Here is a 10409-nt window from a genome sequence, read left to right as displayed (position 1 = left end):
CTTATTTTAAGTGTTTTTAAAATCCCCTATGGGAAAAAATGTATGGTGGGAAAATGATTGGAACCATTACCCTGTTTTGACCACTAGGTTTTATGGGTACACCTCAACCGAAGATTTCTATAACTAAACCAAGATACAAATGAGTCATAGTGGGCAGCACAAGCAAGGAGGTGGGCAGAGCCAAGCATGCGCTAGCGATATCCTATTGGCACGTTCTAGTATACATCTGCATATTTCCTTTACGGAACGCCTACTCTGTGAAGTGCGTGTGTGCAATAACTCAATTCGCCTTTGCACTCCTTCTAAACAGCGTGATTTTTACAAAACTTTTGAAAAAGGTAAAGTCTACAAAACTTAGTACATTCTGTTCATAACAAATTCTAGTTTTGGGAACAGAAAACTATTGAGATCAAATGTTTAATCGATGAGAAAATGTGCAGCATGTCGGCCAAAATCCATCTCATTCCATCTTCTCCCACTGCCCGCCATTGGGCTTCCTTTCACTACCATATTTGGTAGTGAGTGGAAACGCCAACTGGATGCTTCACATTTATACATCCAGTGAAATTATCTGTCTCATTGTTCTATCGGTGCGTCTACTGTGGGGCTCTATGGTGCTGCCATGCTAAAACGGCCTTTTGGCCACTAGAGGCCTCTATCAAACTCTATGGGATATGCACGCATCCCATTAAATTCTGAACAATGAAGTACAAGAAAGCCTGACGTTTAGGAGACTAACTGTTGAATATGGTCCTCGTGGTAATTTGATTACTAGCAGTTTTTGACAGAAGAATTATCGCACGTGAGTGATTGAAAAATCCATGTAGCAACAAAATAGTGTTCCTTGATTATTGGTTGACGCAATTTCTTCCGTGGCCAATCATGTGCCTCGGGGCAGACGTTCTCTGAGCGCCCTGAAAACCGCGAGGTGTGTTGCTTGGTAAACTTCAGCAATTTCCAGAACGATAAACTGATTCCGATTGGTCAAAGCGGCGTCAGCTGTGAGGAAAAGGGTATAAATACCCCTAAGGCGTTGCACTAGCTGTAGGCAGTGTGAATGTTTATTGGGGGGTGTGTTTGCTTGGGGGAAGGTTGCTTGTTCTGTAGCCTATGTGGGGAAAGTATTTATAAGAAAACCTTTCTAAAAAAAAAAAAGTTACTTATTTGGACAAAAATAGCTGTATCAAGGTAAGCCAGTCTATTTGATGCAACCCTTGTTGTACTCTGATGCTGTAAGCAAACATTTTGCGACATTATTAGGACTAACCAAAAATGTTATACAGAAGTTTTCGAAACATCTAGCTACAGTAACTAACGTTAGATGCAAGTTGGCCTACTTTGAACATGTATAAGCTTTGTGTTGATGACAAGTTGGCGAATGTTTGCTACATATCAAATTGTAGGCTATCTATGCAAAGTTAGCTTGTGAATTGTTGTTAAGTTTTTATAGAAATGTACCATTTTTTATTTATTTTTACAGCACTTTAAAAAGGAACAAAAGGAGTGTCGCTATGGTTGCTACAAGCACACTGAATAGTAAAAACGCGGAATGCATATCAGAATTGATTGACCGTAGATACGACCAGGCTTGTCTCGAAAATGGTAAGTTTTTTTTGAGTAATTTTTTATTCTCCTACAATATATACTTGCATGTGGGCATGTATTGCAACTGGGTATTTCTAAATTCTCCCAGGCTTCATTCATTTAGCGGTTGTTTACTCCAATATTGGTGCATAGTTGCAGCGCATGGAAGAAAGGGAGGGTGGGTGGAAGGGAATGGTGAAGGAATCTTTTCTCATCTGCTCTATGCTAGCCTACAGGACTCTGTTTATTCGTCAAATAAAGTTGTTGGCATGGATCAATGTTAGATTTGAATGCACACAGACCGCATAATGCATCTATGTGCACATGTTGTACTGTAGTTAAAATTCTAACTTCTATGAAACATTGAAATCAACATTTGTCACATACCTCAACTGACAATTATAAAGATTGAGTGAAGACAAGGTGTTATGTTGACTAGTCATGTACCATGACTCTGGCTCAAGTCTAATTTCCTTCTCACTGACCTGAAAGGACTGGATAGGTGAAAGCCAATAAGCATTATGGTGGTTAGGCTATCCAGTCCTTTCAGATTCAGGCAGTGAAGAGGACATGACACTTTAGGAGGCCTTTTTGCTAGACTGTCAGTGACTGACAGATTGCTATAACATGTGGGTAGCTGATAGGTCAAATACCTGTCCAGGCATCGTAAGATCTGGCAATGTCTAAGCAGTGGAACATGACCTTTGTTGCATTTTTTTTGTAGATCTTTTCATACTGAATGCAGCCCTAGTGACTTTACTCCAAAATGTATGGAAATCAAATGGTGACACAATTAAAATGTAATTTCCCCCTCAAAATTAGCCTAACAAATTGGGCCATATTATCAGGCTGGTGTTTATTTAGCAATAAGAATGATCACCTGTAGCCCAACTGATGCAGCATAGTGGTTATAAATAAATGGGCAGACTCATGGGATTGCCAATCTGTATTTGTCCTAATCATTAGTTAACAGTGCTTCCCAAACTTTCAGTCATGGCCCCCTTTCATCATGGGGGAACATCCTATGCCCCCTCACCTCCCCAATTGAACAACTGCTACTGTTACACAAAAATATGGTATAAGAATACCACTTACTCATCAAGAAACAGTATACAAACACCAGTACCTGGTTTCACTTCAATATTGAAATCAAGAGACTGTATAAAGGAGACATAAACCAGCTTACTGCTGTGAAATGTCACGGTGGGAATTTCCAGTCATCATATTCCTCATGGTATATTATTGAGTGGATCAAATTGGGCTGTCTCTAATACTGGAGGGGCGGGGTCATGACCCCAAGTCTGCCCCGCAAGTTACGACTGACTGCATCAAATGTTATTGTATTTGACTGAGTCCCATAGTCTGTGCTTTTGCTTAGTCTTTAAAACATCACTCAACTATTGTCTTTTTTTGTCTTCCATCAGAGCTGGATTTCTGGGACCACTGTCTGGCTGAGCCCCACCTGAACGTGGAGGTGTCTGAGGACGGGACGTGTCAGCAGTTGGCCAAGATGTTCGAGAACTGTCTGTCGCGGTCCAAGAAGACCACTCTGCACTGCTCTAAGGTGCTGGTCCCTGAGAAGCTGACTATGAGGATGGCTCGCGATGTCCTGCGCCTGTCGTCGGGCGAGCCGTGCGGCCTACGTGGCTGTGTACTCTACATTCACCTGGAGCAGGAAACGTGCTGCAAGCAGCTGGAGCGCATCGTGTACAATGCAGACGTGGTGCCCATCTTCGAGCTGACGCTGGTGTTCAAGCAGGACTGCAGCGCCTGGCCCAGTCTCAGGGACTTCCTGCACATTGGTGCCTGTTTCACTCCAGGCTTCAGGCACGCGCTCAAACTCAGCCCGGGCTTCCGGCTCATCAAGAAGAAGCTCTACTCCTCCTCGGCTGGTACCGTGGTAGAGGAGTACTGAGAAGGGGGAATTGAGGATGGTGGGACCCCAGGGTTGGGTCAGGGATGTCCTGGGGAGGGGTACAATGCACTTCTACACTTGAGTATCTGAATGTAAAGATCACTTCTGGAGGGTCTTATTTCTACATGGTTTTTGTATGAATACAGTTTGTCATGTGAACGAGTAGTGTCATACAAAGGTTATTGGTGTCCAGCCTGTCTGCTCCAATGTCCAGGATGGTACAACTGATTATTCAAAATGGACGGACAAGGCTTGGTTACTGTAATGGATTATTGTGTAATGCCTAAAGAAGATGAGCATATCTTTCATTGACTTCACAATATTTGAAAACTTTTCCAATCAGCTAAAGTTACATTTGTTAAATGATTATTTTAATGTTCTGGATATAGTCTGTTAATAATTTTTCTATTCATTATTCTAAATTACACAATTAGGCAATTCATGTTATGAAATGTTGTGTTGATGTCCACTGATTTGTTTTCCAGATTTATGTAGGTACATAATGTTTTTGATCAGTCACTAGCCACTTTGTAATTGTGTCAGTTTGTTTGCAGATTTGTCCACTGCTGTTCAGCAAAGTAAACACTTCTAGAGGCTATAGGAACAGGACTTGGAAAAATGTTCGGGGGCCATAATCTAGGTGTTCAATGCTGAATTGAGGGCATGTGAATGTTTGTCCTTGTGAACATGCTGCTCATCGACGGCGCGGGCTCTCCAACCTCAACGGATGCAGATGCCTTAAACTGCCATTTAGAAAATGTAAAAAGTATATATCTAAATGTTTATTTTTCTTGCACTTGTTGGATCCTAGCTCCACATGGGTTCTTTAGAGCTTGTTGATCTTTTTATACCTTTTTTTTTTCTACATTGTCATTGCATTTCCTTTCTCGATTGTTAATGGCTGCGGTGCTGTTTTTAAGCAACTGAGGATTCTTTTTTTGGGACAGGTTCTTGTTAAAGGAAGTCAATCTTTTTTTGACAATTAAACATTTTAAACCTACCTTGAGTCACTATTGTCAAGTGTTATTTCATGTGACTGAACGTTTTCAATCTGTTCAGATGCACTACACGCCACTGAAGTTGAGACTGGGGGTAGTAGGCATGACAAGTTGCGCAATACAGGCTTTTAAAAACAGAGCAGTAAAACAAGCCTGATGTTAAAGCAGAGAACGTGACCAGTGGGATTCTTTGTGCTGGCTGGCATAACAACATGTTCAGCAGGCAACATTACTGCAGCAGGGTGCATTACAGAAACATCCTGGATAGAAATGCCCATTTGACTCATACACATTATGATGACCTGAAAAACAGCAGGCCTTGGCAACACTACGGTCCTATAGACTGCATCCCTGTTGCCTCATACTTCACATAGCATTAATGTTAGTTTGGTGGCTAGGTTTTCACCTGACTTACTGAAGTAGCTTTTCATTAATTTTTTTCACAATTGTCCTTTTCTAAATTCCTCACATTACACGTACTAGTGTTCAGAAAGATTGACAGTGGTTGAATTTGAACCAATGATATATATAGAACAATGTCCATTATTACGTTTAAAGAATACGGTTTCTGTAAGGCCTAGCCAGAGGTAAACATGCTCTAGGTGACTGGCATTCCATGGCAGGTCACGATGGTTCAGAGGTAGCTTGTGCAGAGGGGTGTTTATGTAAGTATATCAGATGACTAGATTACACCTGGCTAATAACCTGCAGAGAGCGTGTGACATGTCTCTTTAATGGAGGAGTCTATAGGCTGATCTGAGGATAGTGTTGCTGGACTCTACCTGACAATGAGGTGTTGAATTAGAAGGCTCTCTGTCACTTTTGTGGGACATTCACTAAGGTGACATTCACTAAGGTGACAGTCTGAATACTGAAATTAAATGTCTTACCCTTTTGAATGTTTGATGACAGAAGGGTTTAGGCACTAGAACAAAAATATAAACACAATCTCAAAGATTTTACTGAGTTACAGTTCATATAAGGAAACCAGTCAATTGAAATAAATAAATTAGGCCCTAATCTATGGATTTCATGTCTGGGAATACAGATGCCTTAAAAAAAAAAGCACGTCAATGGGACTCAGGATAATGTCACAGTATCTCTGTGCATTCAAGTTGCCATCGATAAAATGAAATTGTGTTCATTGTCTGTAGCTTATGCCTGCCCATACCATAACCCCACTGCCACCATGGGGCATTCTGTTCACAACGTTGACATCAACAAACCGCTCGCCCACACAACGCCATACATGTGGTCTGCGGTTGTGAGGCCGGTTGGACGTACTGCCAAATTCTCTAAAATAATGTTGGAGGCGGCTTATGGTAGAGAAATGAATATTCAATTATCTGGCAACAGCTCTGGTGGACATTCCTGCAGTCAGCATGCCAATCTGTGGCGTTGTGTGACAAAACTGCACATTTCAGTGGTCTTTTATTGTTCCCAGCACAAGGTGCATCTGTGTAATGATCATGCTGTTTAATCAGCTTCTTGGTATGCCACACCTGTCAGGTGGATGGATTATCTTGGCAAAGGATACATGCTTACTAACAAGGATGTACACAAATGTGTACCCAAAAGTTGAGAGAAATAAGCTTTTTGTGTATGGAAAATGTCTGGCCTCTTTAATTTCAGCTCATGAACCATGATACCAACACTTTACATACAGTGGGGAGAACAAGTATTTGATATACTGCCGATTTTGCAGGTTTTCCTACTTACAAAGCATGTAGAGGGCTGTAATTTTTATCATAGGTACACTTCAACTGTGAGAGACAGAATCTAAAACAAAAATCCAGAAAATCACATTGTATGATTTTTAAGCAATTAATTTGCATTTTATTGCATGACATAAGTATTTGATACATCAGAAAAGCAGAACTTAATATTTGGTACAGAAACCTTTGTTTGCAATTACAGAGATCATACGTTTCCTGTACGTCTTGACCAGGTTTGCACACACTGCAGCAGGGATTTTGGCCCACTCCTCCATACAGACCTTCTCCAGATCCTTCAGGTTTCGGGGCTGTCGCTGGGCAATACGGACTTTCAGCTCCCTCCAAAGATGTTCTATTGGGTTCAGGTCTGGAGACTGGCTAGGCCACTCCAGGACCTTGAGATGCTTCTTACGGAGCCACTCCTTAGTTGCCCTGGCTGTGTGTTTCGGGTCATTGTCATGCTGGAAGACCCAGCCACGACCCATCTTCAATGCTCTTACTGAGGGAAGGAGGTTGTTGGCCAAGATCTCGCGATACATGGCCCCATCCATCCTCCCCTCAATATGGTGCAGTCGTCCTGTCCCCTTTGCAGAAAAGCATCCCCAAAGAATGATGTTTCCACCTCCATGCTTCACGGTTGGGATAGTGTTCTTGGGGTTGTACTCATCCTTCTTCTTCCTCCAAACACGGCGAGTGGAGTTTAGACCAAAAAGCTCAATTTGTCTCATCAGACCACATGACTTTCTCCCATTCCTCCTCTGGATCATCCAGATGGTCATTGGCAAACTTCAGACGGGCCTGGACATGCGCTGGCTTGAGCAGGGGGACCTTGCGTGCGCTGCAGGATTTTAATCCATGACGGCGTAGTGTGTTACTAATGGTTTTCTTTGAGACTGTGGTCCCAGCTCTCTTCAGGTCATTGACCAGGTCCCGCCGTGTAGTTCTGGGCTGATCCCTCACCTTCCTCATGATCATTGATGCCCCACGAGGTGAGATCTTGCATGGAGCCCCAGACCGAGGGTGATTGACCGTCATCTTGAACCTCTTCCATTTTCTAATAATTGCGCCAACAGTTGTTGCCTTCTCACCAAGCTGCTTGCCTATTGTCCTGTAGCCCATCCCAGCCTTGTGCAGGTCTACAATTTTATCCCTGATGTCCTTACACAGCTCTCTGGTCTTGGCCATTGTGGAGAGGTTGGAGTCTGTTTGATTGAGTGTGTGGACAGGTGTCTTTTATACAGGTAACGAGTTCAAACAGGTGCAGTTAATACAGGTAATGAGTGGAGAACAGGAGGGCTTCTTAAATAAAAACTAACAGGTCTGTGAGAGACAGAATTCTTACTGGTTGGTAGGTGATCAAATACTTATGTCATGCAATAAAATGCAAATTAATTACTTAAAAATCAGACAATGTGATTTTAGATTCCGTCTCTCACAGTTGAAGTGTACCTATGATAAAAATTACAGACCTCTACATGCTTTGTAAGTAGGAAAACCTGCAAAATCGGCAGTGTATCAAATACTTGTTCTCCCCACTGTATATATTATATTTTTGTTCAGTGTATGTCCTTTTTCTCCATAGTACTAAACATATTCCAAAGTTATATCAGTTGGAATATATATCTTATTATCAAATTATTATTATTGGCGACCAGTAAAATGTTTAGACAAAAATTATACATGGGGCAATGTACACCCCTAATATAATCCCAACCTACAGAACTTGGTTCAAAGCAGAAATCTTGTGTCATCAAAAGCTTTATATAAAACATCAACGTTCTTTTCTTTAGCACCATGCATTGGGAACACTGAAAGTGCTTTTCAAGTATAGTCTATAAATGAGAGCACCCACTTACACCATGCATCAGGCCTTCCAGCAAATGCTCTAAAGCAATCAAAATGAGCACACTATGAAAAAGCAATCAGGTTACACACTGTTGCAATAATGTGTCTACTGGATAATTAACCCATAATAGTTGCTGGCTACTGCCTGTCCTTTACATGCCTGTGTCACGACTTGTGTATATGTCAGCCATCCATAGGTTAATGATTGCTTGGATGAGTCTGACTCCATTAATTTACTGAATGTTACAATAAGTATGTAGTGTAGTGTAAGGAACAGGTCGTTAAAAAACGTGTTGTGATTCCCTCATGAGTCAACAGGCATCATCAGTTATAAGTATCTATACATGAGCCTACATTGTACAACATCTCATCAAAGATATACATTTCCTAGACGAAACTTCAGCTGTCTGGGCCAAATCCTATATATACAATAATTCTATATAACTTGATCTGCACACATGTAGTCTCTGCTTGGATAAGTCCATTGACTGGATCTTACAATAAGTGTAGTGTATAAGGAAGGAACTGGTAAAAAGTAATAGATATTTCTGTCTGTATGTTTTTAAAATTTGATTTGAGTATGTAATGTATACATTTAATTTATTGCTGAAGTGAAGTGAAGTTTTTTTATCTCAGCCTAGATTTCTCTCTGACCTGCTAATGCCCTGGGGTTAATTGTTTGTGTGGTCATAGCAATACGTTTTGTGTCTTGACCTGGTGTTTCCCAAGTGGTTCTTGGGGACAGTAAATACTTGAACCTGTCCTTTTACCCGCTTCCTTTTGTTTCATACTTCTTACCTTAACCCAAACCAATGAATAGAATGTACACTAACATAACCGTAGGTTTGGATGTGCCATGACTGGATTGTAAGCCAGGTTGGAGTGCTTGTGAGAAAACAATCGACACTGAGGCCAAAACTCGTCAAAGTAGTGTTTGATAAGAGATACATGACTACTTCTATTTATAGCATAATTCATTCTGAAAGAGGTCTCGCTTTTTTTGTTCAAACACACGTGCTGTGATTTCCCTCATGAATCAACAAGCATAATCGGCTATCAGAATCTTTACATTAGCCTACAGTGTACAAAACCAAACACTACCAGGTCAGTAGCACTGGAGTACTACCATGGTTGATTTATGACTCTAATACAGAGTTCTATAGGGGGCCCACCTGATCTCCAGGTCTATATAGTCATAAACTGTTTATTATTACACAGACAAACCAGTGCATTGAATGCAAGCATCTAAGGAATGCACTTCCTATACTGGAAACTTCAGCCATTAGGGCCAAATCCTATATATATATAATCATATTTAACTTCATCTGCACATAATATCCTATCAATGGAAGGGGTATATACGAAAGTTCAAATAATGCGCACGCATCTTAAGTTAGGGTGCAGGCCTTGATACTTATGAGAGGGGCCTCACATGGAAGAGTACTGTAGGACCTGTCTACAGTATTCCCTGTCTTAGGTCAGTCAGTTAGGATCACCACTTTATTTTAAGAATGTGAAATGTCAGAATAATAGTAGAAAAAATGATTTATTTCAGCTTTTATTTATTTCATCATGTTCCCAGTGGGTCAGAAGTTTACATACACTCAATTAGTATTTGGTAGCATTGCCTTTAAATTGTTTAACTCAAACGTTTTGGGTAGCCTTCCACAAGCTTCCCACAATAAGTTGGGTGAATTTTGGCCCATTCCTCCTGACAGAGCTGGTGTAACGGAGTCATGTTTGTAGGCCTCCTTGCTCGCACACGCCTTTTCAGTTCTGCCCACACATTTTCTATAGGATTTGAGGTCAGGGCTTTGTGATGGCCACTCCAATACCTTGACTTTGTTGTCCTTAAGCCATTTTGCCACAACTTTGGAAGTATGCTTGGGGTCATTGTCCATTTGGAAGACCCATTTGCAACCAAGCTTTAACTTCCTGACTGATGTCTTGAGATGTTGCTTCAATATATCCACATAATTTTCCTTCCTCATGATGCCATCTATTTTGTGAAGTGCACCAGTCCCTCCTGCAGCAAAGCACCCCCACAGCATGATCCTGCCACCACAGTTGGGATGGTGTTCTTCGGCTTGCAAGCCACCCTCCTTTTCCTCCAAATATAACGATGGTCATTATTGCCAAACGGTTCTATTTTTGTTTCATCAGACCAGAGGACATTTCTCCAAAAAGTACGATCTTTGTCCTCAAGTGTAGTTGCAAACCATAGTCTGGCTTTTTTTATGGTGGTTTTGGAGCAGTGGCTTCTTCCTTGCTGAGCGGCCTTTCAGGTTATGTCGATATAGGACTCGTTTTACTGTGGATATAGATACTTTTGTACCCGTTTCCTCCAGCATC

At 41.3% G+C, this 10409-nt stretch overlaps 1 protein-coding gene across 1 annotated transcript; it reads left to right on the top strand.

Moving 5' to 3' along the window:
• Positions 1–1082: 1082 nt before the first annotated feature.
• On the top strand, positions 1083–4498 carry LOC311112742 (DNA damage-inducible transcript 4-like protein). Its single transcript, XM_084155871.1, has 3 exons — positions 1083–1188; positions 1481–1602; positions 3009–4498. The coding sequence occupies exons 2-3, from the start codon at positions 1512–1514 to the stop codon at positions 3497–3499; spliced, it is 582 nt and encodes a 193-aa protein (XP_084011997.1). The 5' UTR covers positions 1083–1188; positions 1481–1511; the 3' UTR covers positions 3500–4498.
• Positions 4499–10409: the final 5911 nt, after the last annotated feature.

This window comes from Coregonus lavaretus, assembly GCF_964263955.1.
Source record: "Coregonus lavaretus genome assembly, chromosome: 39".
In the NCBI taxonomy this organism is placed as follows: Eukaryota; Metazoa; Chordata; class Actinopteri; order Salmoniformes; family Salmonidae; genus Coregonus; species Coregonus lavaretus.
This window is presented reverse-complemented; position numbering and strand designations above follow the sequence as displayed.